An 18,842-nucleotide genomic window follows, 5' to 3' on the forward strand; every position below is an offset into this window, starting at 1 on the left:
CAGCTCTGAAGCCAAACCTGAGGAACTGAAAGAAGTATGGGGGAACGGCAGCCTTGCAGAACACGAGCCGGACTCCTGAGGGGTCTGCTTGGAAAGGGCCATACTTTCAGGCAAGATGTATTTTCTTTAAGAAGGGTTAATCACTCCTGCACCTGGGAGCTGCTGGCGGCCTGGGCAGCTGCCCCAGCTTGAGGACGGGGCCCAGAGCTGATGCTGCCTTTTCCCACCTACAGGGAAAACTGCTGCAGGGTGAGGATGCATCCAACTCCCTGGCCATGCCCACCTCCCCAGAAACCTACCCTTGGCATGTGGCACCAGGGCCAGGGATAAACAAACCACACTGTGCTTAGTTTTGCAAACCTGATGAAGGCCCCATGGGGTATACATTTGGGAGGATACTCCAAATTTGGCCCTGCAGGTTCCTCCTGAGGCAGGCTAGTTCTCAGCTGCCTGCTACTTCCAAGGTAAAAGCCCTAGGCCTCCACGCAGTCTGGGCTATGGCGACAGCCAAACGAAGACAGGACCGGTCCTTGCAGCTCAGGCCAGGGCCTGGCCTGGTTCTCGGGCTCACTCTCCGCTGTGCTGGGCTTTGCCAGTCAGCCGGCGGCGCTGGGTCTTGCTGGTACGAGTGGCACTTGGGGGCTTCTTGGTAGAGTCCTGGGCCCGTCGTGGGTGTTTCCTCTTGACTTTTTTGTGACTGTGTGCATGCAATGATGCTGTGAGAGAGGAAATCCTGTGGAAGGGTGGAAGGCTAGTGAGGCTAGGGCCTCAGCGTACCCTGTGGAACAGGCATGAGTGAAAGGTTGTGTGGGGGTGACAGATAGCCTGACTTGTGAAGGGGAGTCAAGACAAGCCCCAAATACTAGGGGTACCAAGTCCATTCCAAAGGCAGCCTGCTTTGACCCCAGAAGGCCTGCCTACTCCTTAGCCCCCACACAGAAAGGGCCTTACCCCCGCCCCCGACACAAAGGGCACCCAGGGTCAGCCGTTCTCGGGGGTGGGGGACAGTAATGAGGAGCTGAGGACCACGTGACAGGCAAAGCAAAGGGCTGCTCTGGGCCCCACACCTCCCCCATGCCACCCCGTACAAGCCAGCAGGAGATGGCTCTGCAGACTGGATCATCAATGCCAGCCGTGCAGAGCAGGGTCAGAGGGGAAAAGAGGCCATGGCTCACCGCTGGGATAATAGGGGGTCCCTGGACTTCCTGGGGAAGGCTCTGGTCGGCTTCTCCACAGATGACACCTCCTCCTCAGACCCGGGCCCAGCCCCTTGCTAAAGAACCATAGGACAAAGACTGTCAGAGAGTGGTGGACTGGGAAGCCTGGGCTATCACAGCTCTGTAGAGTGAGGTCATGATCCGCAGCCTCCCAGGCCTGGGCCAGGGCTCAAGGAAGGCCGAGTGTACGCTGGAGCAGGGACTGTGCAGGGGAGAGATGTATTTCAGAGTCCTCCACTGCCTCAGCTTTCCACTCAACACTCACAGACAGGAAAACTCTAGAATGGGGACGAGGCTCGTTCTTGCATCAAACCTTTCAGAAGGTGGAGCACACAACAGAAGGTGCAGGTAGCGTGTGACAGAACAGTGGCCCCTGGCACACTACAGTCCAGGGCAGGAAATGTGGCTGACGTTGTGACTGTGTGTACGCAGTACACGCGTAGAAACTCGCACACAGCCCACACAGACACAGCTCTAACTGAAACAAACGTACTGTGACGCTTCCCAGTATCTTCCACGGTAATTCTCTCTTTCTCTTTTTATCCTTACCTGAGGACATTTTCATTTGCTCTTTAAGAGAGAGAGGAAGACAGAGAAACATCGATGTGAGAGAAGCATCGAACAGATGCCTCCATACGCACCAGACTGGGACCTGCACCGGAACCAGGGACTGTACCCATCCAGACCAGGGGCTGCACACGCCCGCACCTGGACCAGGGATAAACCCGAAACCTAGATATGTGCCCTGACTGGAAATTGAACCCCCAAACCCTCAGTTATGGGGCAACGCTCTAACCACTGGGCAATGCAGCCAGGGCTATTTCTCTCTCTTTTAAAAATTCTGCTCATAGCCTGCTGATAACTCCCATCCCGTAAGTTGAAATCTCACTGTCAGTATACACAGATGCGATCAGAGTAAATGTCTACGTTAAATGCTTCTCGTCGGTTCACAATGTTTGACCTCCCAGCAATCACATGAGGCAGGTGCTACCCTCAGTGAACTTCAGTTTACCGATGAAGGGAAGAGGAAAGAAAGAGATGCTCAAGCTGCCATGCCACACAGTGCTCTAAGTGGCCTCTGAGGCCCCAGTGCTCAAGGATTTTGTCCAGACACAGAAGGGAAGAGCTGCTTGCACTGGAATCTCCATGACATGGACCAGCATTTAGCAATCACTGACAAGCCAGAACTGCCTGTGTCCCTTCTTCCCCACAGCTGAGTGACACTCACCTCAAGTGGGGGCAGTCCGAGCAGCCGGGCCCCAGAGAGGTCCAGGTCGCTGATGGTGGTCACAGTGACCGTGTGGTTGGGGTGGTCATACTGCACCGACTCCGTCTTTGTTGTCACCAGCCGGTCCAGTTCATCAGCCTCCTCTGTGCAGGGTGGACACAGATCTGGGCCTCAGCCCCAGGGCACAAGTAACCAGGCTCTAGCCCCTCCCCATCCTGAACTGCAATGGCCCTTGCTACTCTATGGAGAGCATCCAGAAAGTCACTGCCTCCAGAGCCTGACCTGCCAATAAATGCTGTAAATGATCCAACTCTCCTTTTGTGTGCCAGGGAAACCTCAGACCACCTGCCCCCACCTCAGATGAGCCTGGTGTGGCACTGGGAGTGGCAGCTGCCTCAGAAACCCTGCCTGCTCAGAGTCGGGTGGTTTTTTTTTTAAAGATTTTATTTATTTATTTTTAGAGAGGGAAAGGGAGGGAGAAGAAAGGGGAACATCGATGTGCAAGAAATAAATTGATATATGAGAGATACATCAATGAGTTTCTTCTAGCTTGCCCCCAACTGGGGACCTGACCCAGAACCCAGGCATGTGACCTGACTGGAATTGAACCAACGACCTTTCAGTTTGCAGGCCAGCACTCAGTCCACTGAGTCACACCAGCCAGGGCTACTCAGGATCAGTTTACCAAGAGGTCTGGGCCTCCTCCTTGTCTCTGATCCACTCACATTTAGAAGTACCCAAGGCCCACTCCTGACTCCCAGGTCATCTGCAAGACCCTTGAGTTAAGGAAGTCAGCTTCCTTGTAGCCCCTATACCCCTACCCTTCCACTTATCAAGGGATAAACAAGCCCAGGCCTGTTGGCCAGTCTCGAGGTCAGGCCAAGGATGGGACTTACCCAGTGCCTCCTCTCTCTCTGCCAACATCTTCAAGTATTCCTGGTGGCGCTGAAATCAGAAGGGAAAGGAATGGTGAGTATGATGGCCTTCCAAGCCCACCTCAGGAAGGGGTTTTGACCACTCCAGGGCAAGTGAGTGAAAGACCAGGAGATTCTATCCTAAACCTCCCCTAGACCTGGGCTCAGTGTCTCTACCTGTGCAAACTGCTTCCCAGGCCTGCTCACACCTTCCCTCATCCCTGCAGGCCCTCCATTTAGAGCATCCAAGGCTGTAAGTCCCCTAAGGGTCAGAGACTCTCCTGCCCTCCCCCTCTGCACCTCCTCCCGGAGCTTCTTCTGTTCGCGCTTGAGCCGCTGCTTCATCTCTTCTATGGCTGCCTTCTTCCGCTCCACCTTCCTCTTGTGGAAACCTGTCAGGTACTCCCTGCAGGAAAGAGGCAAGGGAGGGTCAGGAGAGGCAGGGAGAGAAAGGAGAGCTCCAAAAAGAGCTCAGTTGCACTCATGATGTGCCAGGCACCGTTTCTAAACGTACACACGTTAGCTCATGTGGTCCTCAGGAGTGGGTGGAAGGACAAAGCCAGTGCCATTTGCTTATCGTGGCACCATTTGCGAAGCAGGCCTATGGCCTTGTTAAACATGACTGCCATCTTACTCTTCTGAGCTTATGTCCCCAGGACTGGAAATTACCGGAAAGCAAGAATAGAACATGACTAACCATCACCCCAGGCAAAAGATAACATCGGAGCAAAGTGCAGCTTACCCCAAACCAGTGGAACCTGTGTGGCAGTGCCCCTAACAGCCCAGGGACCACACAACAGCAACACCCACCCTTTTATAATCCAGCTATAATCCAACCAAAGAATGCCCTCACCCCCCAGTGCTGGTGTCTCTCTCCACACCGTGCCCTTTTCTCCTCTTGGAAAGTTAGTAAAACTTTGCTCTCTGACTTTCCTTCTTTGTGAATTCTTTCACAGCCTGCGTCATCCACCACCTCAGCAGTAGTACCAATGTGTTTTACAGATGGGGTCACTAAGGCACGAGGAGGCTGGGTTACCTGCCCACAGAGTGTGAGGTTAGGAAAATGAGGAAGATGCTGCCTCTTTCTACCTACAACTCTCCAGGGCTCTCAGCTACGAGCAGCAGGGCCAGGTAACAGGTATAAGTTGTTGGCCTTAGCCTAGAACAGCTGAGGCCTCTTTTATGCTGCCGAATTCCACTCCCCAGCGCATTAAGCCCCTTCCAGTAGGACTTTCAAGGCCACCTTTATCCAGACCTCTACTTTCTGCTGGACCAACACCGCATCTTCCCTGGGGCACTTGCACACGAAGCCATCTGTGTAGGGCCTGTGGATGCCCTCGAATTTCCCTACCTTCCTCTGTCTATCTGATCTCAGCCCCTTCTCAGTCCTGTAGTACTGAATGTAACCATTTCCAACCATTCCGGGCCCCAACACTAGGTTTTTCGCCTGCCCACCACGGCATGCTTCCGTGCGAGTAAATCCTGGTGCGTGGATAAACGAACTTAAGCCACTCATTTCATTCATCATTTATCACGAACAGCTGGGAGTACTACGTGCGGGTAGGCTGGCCTGAGCTAGAGACGACGAAACCACTGCTATCAGACACAAACGACCAGCTCACCAGCTGCGCACCCAGAAGAACTACGGCGAGTAGGGGAGCCCGGAGAGCGAAGGGAGGGCGGGGCGGACGATTCCACTAGACATGATAGGGGTCGAAGGCGGTCGCTTCCATTCCAAGAGAGGGGAACTCCAGGCCACGCGAAGAGGGCGGGGCCGGAAGGGCCCTCTGCGTGACGTGCGCGCCCGGACCGGTCGTAGGCCTTGCCGGACAGCTGGAGGGGATGTGGTCCAGCCTTAGCACTCACCGTCGTTTCTCCTCGTCGAAGCTGAGGACAAGCCGCGGGCGTCGGTTGTCGCCATCTCGCTTCTTCTTCTTGTTGCGGCCCATAACTGTGAGGCCTGGGCGGTGCTGTTTCCCCTCTCCTAAGGTACTTCCGGTGCGTTTTCGGATTTCCGGGCGCGCCTCCCAACTGTGCCTCGCAGTTCCGCTCACCAGGCCCAGTCTTTTAAAGGGACCGCCCCAGTCCGTCATCTCACCCCTTCTCTCTGGATGTAGCTAGCAGTTCTCTGCCCGGCGACCCTCAGTCCCATCTCTTCTAAGAGAGCAACGGTGAGAGCGAGTCCCCGGGGTCCTAGTGCCTTAGCACGATACCTGGCCCCACTTTTGATTCAGTTAATTTGGTGGCCTTCTCCAAGATCACGTTTCTGGAAGCAAACTACCTGGATTAGAATTCTGGTATCCCAATTACAGCTGTGTAGTGCTGGACCAGTTGCCTTTGCTGTGTCGGAATTATCCTGTTTGTAAAATGGAGATAATTATAGTGACTTCTTAGTGTTATTGTAAGGCAGCGGTTTATATACTGCGGCATGCACCAGGATCCACTGGAGGGCTTGCTGAAACCCAGATCGCTTGGCACTGCTCCAGAATTTCTGATTCAGCAGGTCTGGAGTGAGCCCCAGAATTTGCATTTCTAACAGGTTTTTAGGTGATGTGGATGTTGCTGGTCCACGGACCAAACTTTGAGAACATGATTGTGAAGAATAAATGAGTCAGGTAACGTGTTTCCTGCACAAGCTATCTTCCCGTTCTATGCCTCAGTTTCCCCAGTTGTGGAATGGGGTGTAATAACTCACCCTCTACTGAAAGTGAAGGCACTAATGTGAAGGCGTTCAGTGAAACAACACCAGAAGGAGAATTTTAGTAACTGGGATTGCATGTCTGAGTCTCTGTGAACAAGAACGTATACGGAGCCATGTTAAAATGGAGCCGGAGCTGCCACCCCAGAGGGACTGCCTTATGCCTCGAATCTTCCGAATGTTAGAACGGCAAAAGGACCTCCTGACCGGGCCTAGGCAACCTTGTTTCCCAAAGTACTGTTTGCAAAGAAAAGAAGAAAGCAGTTATCATGACTAAGGGAATGATGACCAGTGAACTGAAAATTTCAAGCATTTAGCATCTCTGTGTTATGTTATCCGCACCAATGAAATGCCTTCCTCTTACTGATGTAATTCTTCCCCCCTCCCAATCTCAGGAATACCCCTTACCTTTGTCTTCTAGCAGAATATTTGGGCTTCTGCCTGAATTAATGCTTCTTGAAGAGCTATCCTTAATAGTCTCAAATAAATGCTTATTTGCCTGTTACTTTGAAAGGCCCTTTTATTCTTAGGTTGGTATTCTATTCTCTGCTTATCTGTGCTGGGTGGACCTGCTGGGTGGACCTCAATAGTCATCACATTCTAGGGAGTGATACCTCTGCAGAAGCAGCACAGGAGGCTGCAGGAGTTCAGGGTTGGCTCCTCCAGTGTGGAGTGCTGCCCGGAGTAGGCGACCCCTGAACTGGCCAAGGGCGGGATATCAGAGGAATAAAAGACTCTTAGAACCCAACCCTCTCCTTTGATGAGTGACTTGATCCAGAGAGCAAGTAAACATACATGAATTGAGTGCCTGCTGAGTGCCTCCTGAGTGCAAGGCACACAAAAAGGATAGAACTACATCATCTCCGAGAGGGGAAATGACTTCTCCAGGGTCACACTGCTACTCTGTGACAAAGCTGGGACTTGAACTTGGTTCACTGGCTTCATGGCCCAGCATCCTGGGCCACTGGCCAGAGGGATCACTCCTCCAGTATCTAGCATGGCCCCTTCGGGGGGCAAGATGCAGACCCTAAAGCCCTGGCCAGGTAGCTCAGTTGGCTTGAGCACCATCCCCATATGCCAAGGTTGTGGGTTTGACCTCTGGTCAGGGCATGTACAGGAAAGCAACCAGTGGATGCATAAATAAGTGGAACAAAAAAATGATGTCTCTCTCTTCCTCTCCCTCTCTAAAAATCAATTCAATAAATAAACAAGATGTAGACCCTGAATTTTGAAGGAGCCAGGCACATAGGTGCATCTCTTCATGAGTGTTGAACCCATTCATCAAGGGCCCTCTGCCTGGGGCATTCCATGTTGGTGCTGAGAGGGTTATCATCAAACCTAGCACACAGCAGGGGTTGCCTGAATGGTGGGGCTTCAGGGTGATGAACAGTTGTCCCTTTGACCCTCTGTTGCCTGCTGGTAATGCCCTGCTGTCCCCTCTGCCATCCTTTCTCTGGGTAGGAGCATTGCCCTGACTACAGTCATGTCCCCACCCCAGAGATGCCCAGAAAGCCACCTCCTACAGCTGGACTGCCTTCTGTGAGTCCCAGGCACTGGGTCTCAAGGCAGCTGCCTGCTGTTCCCCAGGCCCCACCCATCCTGCTCCCCCCGCCAGACTGGCTATAGATGGAAAATTATGGGTCTGCTACTGGACTTGATAAATTATAAACCTTCCTGGGCCTCTTTCTTCTCCATGGTTCATTCATTTGCCTGTTTGCCTGTTACTTTGAAAGTGCAGAAGAATGTTCTCAGGGCTGCTTGTGGATTATCTCAGTCCTTGCAGTCTGTGAGGTTGGTGCTGCTTCATCCCCATTATACAGGTGAGGAATTGGAGGCTCAGAGAGGGGAAGTGACGTGACCAAAGACAACCGGTTAGTGAGTGGTGTGCAGACCCATTCCCCGACAGCTACCCTGGATGTGGAGTGGTTCTGCCCTTCGGAACTTCCAGCCTGGTGCAGAGAAGGACGGACGGACTGCGTCAGGAGACAGCTGCTTGTGCGGGGGCCTTTCGTGGGGAAGTCTGTACAGGGGGCCTTTGGAGCCCACCCAGCCCGAGCTGCTGGCCCACGGGGCTCAGAAAGGCCTCATCCGCCCAGCTCCCCATGCAGAGTGAAGCCTACCACCTCTGGTGGGGGCTTTTGCTCCAGACTCTTCCTGGGGAGTTTCAGGTCCCCTTGTCCCAGAAGGAGACAAGGACGCGGCAACCTCACCCAGATTCCAAAAGCTCGAGAGCCCTTTACCACAGTGTGAGGTCCAAAACACCCAGCGTCCTTTTGGGGATTATTTTTGAAATTTTTGTGTTTCTTGAGCACCTATCATGTGCCAGACACAGCAAGAGATGGCACATTCTCTTAGTCGAAATGATAAAGATGATGAGCAAAAGGAATTTCCCCATTTACTTAGCTTTTTACACAATTACATTTTTTGAGGTATGAGCCCCACTTTACTGGGGCTCAGAGAGATGAGGTCACTGCCCAAGGTCACACTGGCACTGAGAGCAAGTGCTGAGGGTGGAGCCCAGGTGGGCTCCGGCCAGAGTGCTCTTGAACTTCTTTGGACTTACTTTTATAGGCTTTTTGTTTTATGTGTTTATTTTTATGAGAACGATGTGTGTCAATGACAGTAGTTTCATAGGCTTTTTAAAACAGATTTTATTTATTTATTTTTAAATTTTATCTATTTATTTTCAGAGAGCAGGGAAGAGAAGGAGAAAGAGAGGGGGAGAAACATCAATCAGCTGCCTCTTGTGATGCGGGCATGTGCCCGGACTGGGAATCAAACTGCGACCTTTTGCTTTGCGGAATGACACCCACCCAACTGAGCCACACCAGTCAGGGCTCACACACTCCTGATGCACAGTAAGTCTTAAAAGAGGCCCAGGAGCCCTGGCCAGGGAGCTCAGCTGCTTAGAGCATCGTCCCAATACTCCAATGTTGTGGGTTTGAGGGAACATACAAGAGTCAACCACCGAATGCATAAATGAATAAGTAAGTGGAACAACAAATTGATTTTTTTCTCTCCTTCCCTGCTCTCTCTAAAATCAATTTTTTAAAAAAAGGTGAAGAACACCAACATTTACAGAGCCCTTACTATGTGCCATGCGCCATGGGTTCTTCTACATTATCTCAGTTAATCCTTGCAACAACCCCGCAGGGTAGATACTAGTATCAGTGCAATTTGATAGATGAAGAAACTGAGAGGTTCAGAGAGGTTGAGTAACTGGTCTGAGGGCAAACAGCAATGGAGCTGGGGTTGAAACACAGGTCTAATTCTGAGCCGTTTCCTCCCTCCATATGCAGTGGTCTCATTCTTATCTTTCCTGGGCTCTCCTCTGGCTTGGTGTAGCCCCATTTCTCGTGTATAGTGGGTTTCAGCCAATTTAGGGAGAATCAATGCTGGTGGACTCTTGCCAGAGAAAGGCGGTTGATGGGACACTTCCCGCAATGTCCAGCAGAGGGCATCCCTCCACAGTCAGATTTCCAAAGCTCCTTCTCTCTGGGTGGTGAGTTAGGAGACTTAGGAAAGCCTGGAGGCTGGGTGTGGCTCACAGGAGCCCCTGCAAGTGTGTTCCATCCTCCTCGATCCTTTTAGACGCATGCTCCCTAGGCGACCCACAGAGGTGCGAATCTTCCGCCCAAGAGCCTCCAGGTGTGAATAACAACCCACACTTTATAGAGGAGGAAGGTTGGGGACGGAAGAGACCTACCTGGGGTCCTGTGGCTGCTGCTGGCTGTCTTGGGCAGTGAGGTTGTCCAAGCTCCCATCCCAAGGCTCAGCTGAGTCTGATACGGACCAGGGCATCGTGTTGCCACTCAGAACCTCACTTTCTCCCCTTCAAACTGGGGCAGTGGCAGCAGGGAGGAGAAACCACTCTCAGGTGTTCACCAGGTGTCATGAACTACACTGGGCCTCCTTCACACACCTCACTTAATCCTCACAACAGCCTACGTGCCACTAGTCCCTGCACGCACGTAACTGAGGCTCAGGCCAGTTACAATGCACACACGGCCACGCAGCTGGCAGCCCTGCCCCTCCATCAGAACCAGCTCCCTCTGGTTCAGGGCAATAAATGGTGCCCAGTTACTCTTCTGGTTGCGCTGCCCTGCCACCCTGGCATGGATTGCTCCGGCCTTCCCTCTTTCCCCCAGTTTCACATCTTTCGAATAGCTACTGTGTGTTGGGGCTCACATGGCTGGGAGCTGTTTGAGAGCAGTGACTTGTCGCTAAGCCCCCTACTGGGTGCTGAGCTCTCTTCTTGGCCCCAGGGGACTCAGAGGAAGATGTCCCTGTCGTTTAGCATCAGGGAAGTGAACAGAAGTGAAGGAAGGGGCAGAGCCTGGAGCAGTTGGTAGAACTGACACACACACACAAATGAGGCTGATTCAGAGGCTGCTGCCTTTATTGGGGGTTATAGGTTGTTGGCTGGCTTCATTCAAAGGTCAGACTCTTGAGTTGGAAGTCACCGTGTGTTTCGAAGTAACTGATGTTATCCACGTTGTGGCGGTTGGGGAACTTAAATGTGTGTCCATCTGGCAGCTTGATGGTTAGCTCTGCTTGGTCAAGGGTGATGCACACCTTGGGGGCGGAGAAGGGTAGTGAGCAGTGGTCCCCTGGGGGGGGAACCTCAGGACAGCCACTGCCAGGGCCCCCCGCCCCCAGAAGCCCTTTCTTCCCAGAGCCCTGACAGCCCTTCTAGGTGGGTGAGGCCATTGAGGTTGAGAAGGCGTTGACACAGCAGGTGAGGGAGGGCGGGGACATAGCAGGGAGGAAGGGACAGAGGGGACCCAGGTCTCTAGACACCAAGCCCAGCTCTGCTCCAACCCACCGAGCACCCTGCCCCACTCCCCAACCCACCTCTATGACACTTCCAGGCTTGAAAGGGAAGACGGTGTCCCGAAGCTCCGTCTCCCACACCCCTGCCTTCTTGCTGTTATAGATGAGTTGGTTGACATCCCCGAATATTTTAAAGCGAGGATTGAAGTGCAGGCTCAGGTTGTTGTCATCTTTGCCGAAGTTCATCGTGAAGCTAGGGGGTGACAGGTGGGAGGGACTGAGGCCTCCACGGCCGGCTGTAGCCCCTTAGACTAACCAGCCCGCACTATTCAGGGCAGCATCTACTTGGGAGACCTCACTGAGCTGGGAGGCAAGAAACCTGACTTTAGCTCCTGGCCCTGCCCATCCTTGCTGTGTCCCTGTCCCTCTCTAAGTCTCAGTTGCCGCATGTCCACAGTGGGGGCTACACAAGGAGGATCTCTATGGGTCTTGCTGTGCTGACAGCCAAGACTCGTGGACAGTAGTTTGTGCTCCAGCCCCTTTGGGCGAGGTCGGAGACTCTGGATGGTGGCTTCTGGGAGCGCAAGGGTTCTGTCTGCCTTGTATGTCTTTGTAGCCCCGGTGCCCAGCATAAGGCATGACACACAGTAGGTATGCAGTAACTGTGGGGCGAATGAAGGGATCCTAACACATTTGCTAAGTGGAGGTAAGAGCAATCCTGGCCCCTGAGGACTTGTTAAGAATGAAAAGAATGATGTGCGGAAGGGTCTGGCGTTTTGATAAGGTCGGCCTACTGTCTCCTCCTCCTCATCTCTGAGAGATCAGCATCTCACACCCTCCACACGGCCCTGTCCCCAGGGTTTGGTTTACTGATTAGGAAACTGAGGCTCCATGCTATTGGTTGACTAGTCCAAGGTTGGTCACCTGGCTGTTGAGAAAATAGGCCGGTAGCTGAAGGATGAGTTAAGGAAGGACCAAAGGAATGAAAGGTTGAGCGAGTGAACAGACCAGGCAAGAGGGACCTCAGAGGGACAGGGTTGGGTGTGATGCCCCCTCCCATTCCCTCTCTCCACTCCCCTGGCAGCCTCAGGGGCTGCCCAAGCCAGGAGGTGGGGGCCGGCCGCGGCAGGCGGTGGAACCACAGCTGGTTTAGTTTAAGAGGCTCCAGGGAGGGGAGGGAAGCTCCAGGGAGGGGAGGGAAGCGACAGTGGTGGTAGGGGCATCCAGACCCTGCGGAGGAAGTGACTCATCCCGAAAACGCAGCTCCGGCAGCAGCCACAGTAAATCCCCACCCCCAGCCCCCAGCTGCCCGAGGGTAAGGGAGGAGTGGAACCTGGCCGGCCACCTCACCACTTGACTTCCCGTCGGACCCGAGGAATCCGAGCCCCGGGCTTCGCCCCGGGCACCGAAGCCCGACATCCTGCCTTGGCCCTCTTACCTTTTGGCGTCAGCGGCCACCTGGCCCTGCACTCGAATGCACCCCCCAGGCTTGAGGTTCACGTTGTGGGCCACCAGACCCTGTACAGACAAGACCCCACCCAGGCGGTTTAAAGGGTGCAGTGCCCGTGGTTGTGGGGGTGGCCTCGTCTCCACCCTGGGTCCTCTGACCCGGCCAAGCCCTGGGGAACCCGGGGCAAGTTCCTGCCTTTCTTTCCCTGTATGGCCCTGGGCAAGTCCCTGCTCCCAACCCAGGCAGTTTCCTATCTGTAACAGGACTGAGGTTCTACAGGCCAAGTTCAGAAGTTTTTGCGGTTCAGCTTGGAGATTTGGGATTCAGGGTACCTTCCTGCCTCCTGTAGCAATGGAGAGAATCCGACTCCTTCTGAGGGAGGGAGTTGGTGGGGAAAAAGGTGACTGATGGTCCATTCACCTCTCTGCTGGAGGGGAAGGGGACTAGAGCTGGAAGGAGACCCCCCAGTGTCCCCTGAAGCCCCTCTGCAGAGAGGGCTAGAGACCGGAGAGAAAACCCACAGAGCAGGACCAGGCCCCTGCACAGAAGGGAGGCTGGCATCGGGCCCGACCCCGCCGCGGCTGGCTGGGGGTTAGGACTGAGCGTACAGCTTACCTGGGGGTGAGCAGTTCCTTCTGCCAGACACTTGCACCCGTCCGCCTCCATTAGCAGAAGTTTCTACCACCCCCACCAGCCCAGCCTGCACAGAACCACCCTCCATCCCTAACCCAGGCAGGCCCCTTCCCAGGCAGCCTATCAGGTCCTAGCAGCTTTTGGCAGCTCTCTAGAACAGAGGGTGAGTGCCCTGGCCCCATGACTGGGGACAGCTGCAGGGGAGAGGGGGTAGGAGGCTCTTTGGGGTGGAGGAGAGGGGGAAGGGACTACGGCCTGAGCGCCAGCAAAGAGCCTGCCCCCCCCCCCAGCAGGCCACACCCTTTCCACTCAGATTTTTCAGAGCGGCAGAATGCCAGGCCTTGGTAGAAATACCTGCTGTCAGACCCTGGAGGAACCCAGAAAGTTCTTAAGCCCGAGAAAGCCTTGGGGGGCCATGGGGCCTACGCCCATCTTAAAGATGTAGTCACTAAGGCCCAGAAAAGAGAAGGTACTTGCCCAAGGCCACACCCTCAGGACTAGAACCCAGATCTGCATCTGCCCCCACTCTCCTCAGCTGCCTGCCCCACACCACCTTGAGCCTGGGGGCAGGGTCCCCACACTCACACCAGTCATGACTGAGGACAAGGGGTCAGTCCTGGGGGATGCAGAATCAGCTGTCTGAAGACTTGTCCTGAGAGAGGGGCGATGGGCCCTTTTAACAGGACCAGACCCCAGCGAGTCCCGCCCCTGGAAGCTCAGCCAATTGTAAGTCAGCACGGGCCGAGAGATCTTCAGGGGTGGAGTCCATGGACTTTTGAAGCCAGTTCTGGAGCAGAACTGACCAATAGATTAGTGACTTTCTCCCTCCCCCCCCCACAGACTCCACCTCTCATTCCCCTTCATCCCTCCCACACCCTCATTAAATTTAAAAAAAAAAAAAACACAACGTTGGGCTGAGGCAGGAACTGGAAAAAGCCAATGGAAAATAGTTTGGGGATGAGTTAGGCCCAGAAGTTGGTGGGAAGGGGCTCAGGGCCAGAAGTCTGAGCTCAAGGGTACCCAGGGAAGACCGCTGAAGGGGGTGCAGGGAATTAGAGCTGGGGTTCCTGAAGCTGCACCCTGACAGGACCAGGGAGTGACTCCCTCTGTGGGTCTCCACAGAGGGCCCTGGGCCCATCAGCCACCACAAAGCCCTGGCCCCACCCAGGCCTCCCCCCGGAAGCAGGGACGGTGTCAGCTGCGTGCACTTCTCACTGAGGCTAAAGAAAGGCTGGGCTGGGTGCCAAGTCTGAAGCTGTGGCCAGGGTTCAGGGCTGAGGCCTCGGCCCCCCTGAGGGACCTGCTGGGGATCTTCCGAGAGCCCCTGCATGACAGCCTCTGGCCTACCTGAGAGGGTCAGGCCTGGGAGGGGCCCAGGCGGATCCAGGCCCTGCGGGGTTAGGGCTCCCACTCTGCACACTCCCGTCCCCTGACCCGTCCCTCTTTCCCTCTGAGGCCATGCAGAGCCTCATCTTCCCCATTTGTGTGGCAGCTGTTTAACCGAACGCCTACTATGTGCCTCGCCTGGAGCTGCTCTGAGAGAATTCAATGATGAAACCTTCCCAGTCCCTGCTCTTAAGCAGCTCACTGTTAGGGCGGAATGTGGCCATGGACCTCAGGAAGGAGCAGCGTGATGCTGGCTCTCGGGGGTCACAGGTGAGCACTGTGGTGGGAGGGACACTGTCTCACGTGTGAAGGTGGGTCTTGCAGCAGGGGCAAGGCAGGGGGCTGGCACTCCAGGCGGAGCAGAAGCTCTGGAGTGAGGAGGCACAGGCTGGGCAATAGTGGGTACGGCTTGGAGTTCAGAGTGTGCTGGGTAAAGATGGGGCATGAGGCTGGGTAGCCAACAGTGCCCGGATCAGGAAAGGCCTTGTGGAGGGGCGGGGACATTGTTTTATCTGAGGGTGCTGGGGAGCCACAGAAGGTTATAGGGAAGGTGAGTATTGCGGCCAGATTTGGGCTTCAGGGAAGATCACTGTAGCAACAGAGTTGGGGGTGAGTTGGAGTGGTGCTCCCTTTATACTCAGAACCAGGTGGGGAGGAGGGTGTTGGGAGCTGGGGGCGAAGGGGAGGCTCGTCAGGGAAGTTGTCAAGGGGCCCTGCATCCCCACATTGCCATTTTCCTTCCGAAATTTCAGCACCAAAGAGAAGAGATATGGACCAGGAGTGACCCACGTTGGAGGTCAGACCAACACGCCCACCCTGCTCTCCACTGCCTGCCCAGCCCACCACAGGTCGCCTTCCTCCAGATGGCCGAAGCCCACCCTGGCACAGGAGGACTGGGGAGTGCACAGGATGGCAAGGAGCCCAGGGAGGAGGCTGGGCCACACCCACAGTGAGCCCCTCCCCCCTCTTCCCAGACTAAGCAGGCTGCCTCAGAAAAAACCACAGCAGCTATACTTTTTCCTGCAGGGCCTTCCCCAAACCTCCACCTGGGGGGCGGGGTGCATAGCTCCACCTCCTTTCCACCGTGCTTCCCCTCCATGGGCCACAGGCGCCCTCTCTGCCTGATCGGGTAGTCTGGGCATTTCAGGAGGAGGCCTAAGCCAAGGACGGGGAACTTCGCTCCCCCACCGCACCCCCTCTCCAGGTATTTTCCAGCTGGTCTGTGCACGGCCCTTGCCCAGCTGCCGTCAGGCGGGCCTGGCCAGCGGTTCCAGCCCCGTGGTTAGGCTCTCGGGGGCCCTGAGTGCTTCTTCTCCATTCTTCTCCCAACCCGAAGACACGTGGGCACCAGGGAGCATTTGCCATTGCACGCGGGGCCACTTTACTCCTTGTGGGCATCTGGCCAGCCAAGGTCTAGCAGAGAGACGTGTGGCATGGTGAACAGGACCCTGGAGAGGCCCCTTTGAGAGTCTGGAGACTTGGGTGCTGGTCCTGGCCCTCCCGAGGCATCGTGGCAAGTCCGTTCTCTCCGTGCGCCTCAGTTGCCCCCGTCCGTGTGTTGGAGAGGTGAAACCCTGCTCCTCTGCACCAGGTCGGCACAGGGTGGCATTCTGATCCAAATAGGTTTTGTTTTCATAGTCTCGGGAGGTCTCAGCTTCTTTCCCCAGGCTGTTTACCGTCCTGGGGTCAATGCCTCTGGAAGGTTCCTCTACCCCCCACCTCACCCCCATCAGTTCCCCCTCACTGAGGCTGAGGCGGGGAGTCTCTCCAGATCCCATTCATTGTCCCCTATAACAGGGACTGCGGTTTTCCTGGGCACAGGGACAGGGTGCATTGTGTGGTGGCGCCGCCCATGTATCTGCCAGGCCCTGTGCCCGGCGCCTCGCTTTCAAGCCTGATCTCATTTCATCTCCACCTCGCCCCATCTGGTCTCATCTAGCAGATGGGCTGAGCCGTTCAGGGACACGGCCTGGTCCCCCGAAATGAAGGTCCTGTTAGAGTCAGGGAGAGAAAGGCAGGCCTAGCGCGGACGGAGGCTGCCGGGCTCTGACTGTGGCCGCGTCCTTGACCTCTCCGAACCTGCTCCTGGGCCTGGAAAGTGGGAGCCTTACCCAGCCAGTCACCAGAGGAGTCCACGAGTGATGTGGGAGGGGCTCTACATTACTTCTCTCTTCTGCACCTCCCCGGGCCAAGGCCCCTCTCCCCCTGGGCCTTGCCTCCTTGTTCAGCAGTCAGGAATTCCTCCACCCTGAGGGCCTGCCCTACGGCTGGACCTTGCCTGCTGCAGGAGATGAGCTCGGCTTGCCCAGGGCACTGCGGCCCTTCCCAGCCTGCCTTGCCCTCGTGCAGGCTGGGCCTCCTCCAGCTGGCAGAGGTGGAGAGGGCTGCCGGGCCCACTGAAACGCCACCCACAGCGCCCGCCAACCTGGCCGGCCTGGGTGGGGAAAGCACGGTGACTGGAGCCAGGCATCCTGGAAGTCGGAGCAGGCAGGGACCCCAGGTGCCGCTCCAGGTGCGAACGTAGCAACCAGCCAGTGCGGTAGCAGCTTGACCAAGGTCACACCAGAGGCTGGAGCTGGTCCATCTGCTGAGCCAAGGAGAGAACGCTGAGGGCCTGGCATACCTGGACCTCAAACAATGATTTTTTTGTTTGTTTTTCTAATGAAGATTTTTATTTCTTTACTTTTAGAGAGAGGGGGAAGGGAGGAAGAAAGAGAGGGAGAGAAACATCGGTAGGTTACTAACACACCCATTATGGGGGAACCTGGGCAGAAACCTGGGCATGTGCCCTGACTGGGAATTGAACCCGTGCACTTTTGGTTCCCAGGTGGGCACTCGGTTCACTGAACCGCAACAGCCAGAGCGATGATCTTTTTTGGATCCTGCTACATGAAGGATGGAAAGGACTGGTGTGGGGGCAGAGAACTCCGCTCCCCCACCGCACCCCCTCTTCAGGTATTTTCCAGCTGGTCTGTGCAGCAGGAGCCAACCCCTCCCCACGCCCCCCCGCCTTTGCTTGTGCTGCTCCTCTCACCCAGGCAGCCACCTCCCCCAACACGGTGGATGCCTGCCACATTCCCCTTCCCCGCTGGTGTCCATGCCCACCTCTGATCACAGGCCCCGACTTGCCTTTGGTGAACCACCCTCGTTCACATGAGGCCCAGCTGGGGCCAGGCCTGTCATTCGTTAGCCCTCCGGGGCTCAGGCATGAGTCTTTTCAGGTTTTTTTAAAACAAAAAACAAAAAATGAGCCCTGGCTGGTGTAGCACAGTGGATTGAGCGCAGGCCTGCGAACCAAAGCTTCGCTGGTTGGATTCCCGGTCAGGGCACATGCCTGGGTTGCAGACCAGGTCCCCAGTATGGGGTGTGCTAGAGGCAAGCACACATTGATGTTTCTCTCCCTGTCTCCCTCTCTTCCCCATCTCTCTAAAATAAATAAAAATTTAAAAACAAAAACAAATGTTTTCTTTTGTCATAATTATAGACTTATAGGCAGCTAAGAGCTTTTTAAAAGCTTAGAAAATAAATGTTTGAGAACTAAAGAAAAAACGTATTGGCTTCCAAATTGTAAAACTGCAAAACTGGAGTTAATGAATGTTTACTGTGCTCCAGAGAGTTCCGGGCAGGAAGGATGCAGGTGCAGGGAGGGCTGCCCCAAGGCACATCCCGGTGAGGATGCCAGAGGTGGGGAGTGGAGAGAGAACCTCAGAAGCAGCAAGAGAGAAGCAGTTGATTACCTGCAGGGGAGTGTCCCGTAAGATCGTCAGCTGATCTCTCAGAGGAGACTCTGCAGGCTGGAAGGACTGGCAGGAAGTACTTGGAGTCAAGAAAAGCAGGAACCTACAGCCAGGATTGCTCTACCCAGCAAAGCTATCATTTGGGACTTCTGGTCAAGATGGAGGCAGGGGTAGACACACTTTGCTTCCTCGCGCAACCATGAGAAGGAGCACAGCTAATCTCAAAACAACACCCGAAACTGCCAGAAAGTTGAACTGTATGGAAGTCTGACAACCAAGGGTTTAAAGAAGCCACATTCATCCAGATGGGGAGGAGGGGTGCAGCTGGGTAGCTGGGGTGGAAAGGACACTGCATGGTGGCAGCGGTGAGGGGCAGCGGTGTGTGCGGTGGGTGGTCCCACATTCACATGTCGTGAATAAAAATCAGGAGGGACACCTTGGGAGTGGGTGATCCCAGCCCCAGGCCAGACCACAGAGCCTAGGGTTCCAGGACCAGGGAAATGAATCCCCATAACTTCTGGCTGGTAAAACCAGTGGGGGTTGGGACAGCAGAAGAACCAGGCAGTCTCTCAGGACAGTGCATTTAAAGGGCCTGCTCGGTCCCAGAACATATACAAACCTACCCACTCTGGGAACCCCCACCAGGGCAACAGCTGGACGGGCCCCAGTCACTTACGGGAAGTAGGTGAAGTGACTGGAAACAGGGTGAGTGCCGAGCAAGCCTCCAGCAGCCAGGGAGCAGCACTGTCCCCTCTTTGAGCCTCCCCACACACAGAACAGCAAAGCAGGCTGCCCTGCCTTGGCGA

The 18,842-nt window shown here is 55.1% G+C and overlaps 3 protein-coding genes across 7 annotated transcripts; 1 reads left to right on the forward strand and 2 right to left on the reverse strand.

Annotated features, from left to right (window-relative positions):
* Nucleotides 1-346: 346 nt before the first annotated feature.
* On the reverse strand, nt 347-5,375 carry NOL12 (nucleolar protein 12). The gene is made up of 6 exons (XM_037160540.2): nt 5,226-5,375; nt 3,660-3,765; nt 3,342-3,390; nt 2,446-2,588; nt 1,176-1,273; nt 347-733 (listed from the first exon to the last, which is right to left on the reverse strand). The coding sequence occupies exons 1-6, from the start codon at nt 5,306-5,308 to the stop codon at nt 568-570; spliced, it is 645 nt and encodes a 214-aa protein (XP_037016435.1). The 5' UTR covers nt 5,309-5,375; the 3' UTR covers nt 347-567.
* Nucleotides 5,266-17,716, forward strand: LOC119060522 (uncharacterized). 4 transcript variants are annotated; one of them, XR_008391008.1, is made up of 6 exons: nt 5,266-5,348; nt 8,748-8,915; nt 14,369-14,569; nt 15,052-15,248; nt 16,989-17,031; nt 17,127-17,716. XR_008391008.1 is itself a non-coding variant. In XM_053662183.1 (3 exons), exons 1-3 carry the CDS (start codon nt 14,462-14,464, stop codon nt 17,563-17,565), a joined length of 744 nt encoding a protein of 247 aa, XP_053518158.1. In that variant the 5' UTR covers nt 14,037-14,461; the 3' UTR covers nt 17,566-17,716. The 4 variants fall into 4 exon arrangements, 1 of the variants encoding a protein (XP_053518158.1); XR_005084600.2 differs by having other exon boundaries at nt 15,052-17,031; XR_008391009.1 differs by having other exon boundaries at nt 14,406-14,569; nt 15,052-17,031.
* Nucleotides 10,434-13,607, reverse strand: LGALS1 (galectin 1). Of its 2 annotated transcripts, none has more exons than XM_037160684.2 (4): nt 13,499-13,607; nt 12,269-12,348; nt 10,912-11,083; nt 10,434-10,632 (listed from the first exon to the last, which is right to left on the reverse strand). In XM_037160684.2, exons 1-4 carry the CDS (start codon nt 13,505-13,507, stop codon nt 10,486-10,488), a joined length of 408 nt encoding a protein of 135 aa, XP_037016579.1. In that variant the 5' UTR covers nt 13,508-13,607; the 3' UTR covers nt 10,434-10,485. The 2 variants fall into 2 exon arrangements, with proteins under 2 accessions (XP_037016579.1, XP_037016578.1); XM_037160683.2 differs by lacking the exon at nt 13,499-13,607 and adding an exon at nt 12,896-13,159.
* Nucleotides 17,717-18,842: the final 1,126 nt, after the last annotated feature.

The sequence above is a fragment of the Artibeus jamaicensis genome, unplaced genomic scaffold (assembly GCF_021234435.1).
Source record: "Artibeus jamaicensis isolate MK-2021 breed Jamaican fruit bat unplaced genomic scaffold, CSHL_Jam_final contig_233, whole genome shotgun sequence".
Classification (NCBI taxonomy): domain Eukaryota; kingdom Metazoa; phylum Chordata; class Mammalia; order Chiroptera; family Phyllostomidae; genus Artibeus; species Artibeus jamaicensis.

What these genes read in the sequence shown, in the direction of transcription:
- NOL12 (XM_037160540.2), bottom strand. Translation starts at nt 5,308, where the DNA reads ATGGGCCGCAACAAGAAGAAGAAGCGAGATGGCGACAACCGACGCCCG. An exon ending in TCGGACTGCCCCCACTTGAG is followed by an intron (nt 1,274 to 2,445) that starts GTGAGTGTCACT and finishes ATGGTTCTTTAG; the next exon opens with CAAGGGGCTGGGCCCGGGTC. An exon ending in GACCCCCTATTATCCCAGCG is followed by an intron (nt 734 to 1,175) that starts GTGAGCCATGGC and finishes ACCCTTCCACAG; the next exon opens with GATTTCCTCTCTCACAGCAT.
- LGALS1 (XM_037160683.2), bottom strand. Translation starts at nt 12,946, where the DNA reads ATGGAGGCGGACGGGTGCAAGTGTCTGGCAGAAGGAACTGCTCACCCC. An exon ending in GTGGCCGCTGACGCCAAAAG is followed by an intron (nt 11,084 to 12,268) that starts GTAAGAGGGCCA and finishes GTCACCCCCTAG; the next exon opens with CTTCACGATGAACTTCGGCA. An exon ending in AGCCTGGAAGTGTCATAGAG is followed by an intron (nt 10,633 to 10,911) that starts GTGGGTTGGGGA and finishes TCCGCCCCCAAG; the next exon opens with GTGTGCATCACCCTTGACCA.
- LOC119060522 (XM_053662183.1), top strand. Translation starts at nt 14,462, where the DNA reads ATGATGAAACCTTCCCAGTCCCTGCTCTTAAGCAGCTCACTGTTAGGG. An exon ending in CTGGCTCTCGGGGGTCACAG is followed by an intron (nt 14,570 to 15,051) that starts GTGAGCACTGTG and finishes CCGAAATTTCAG; the next exon opens with CACCAAAGAGAAGAGATATG. An exon ending in GAGGCTGGGCCACACCCACA is followed by an intron (nt 15,249 to 17,126) that starts GTGAGCCCCTCC and finishes TTTGGTTCCCAG; the next exon opens with GTGGGCACTCGGTTCACTGA.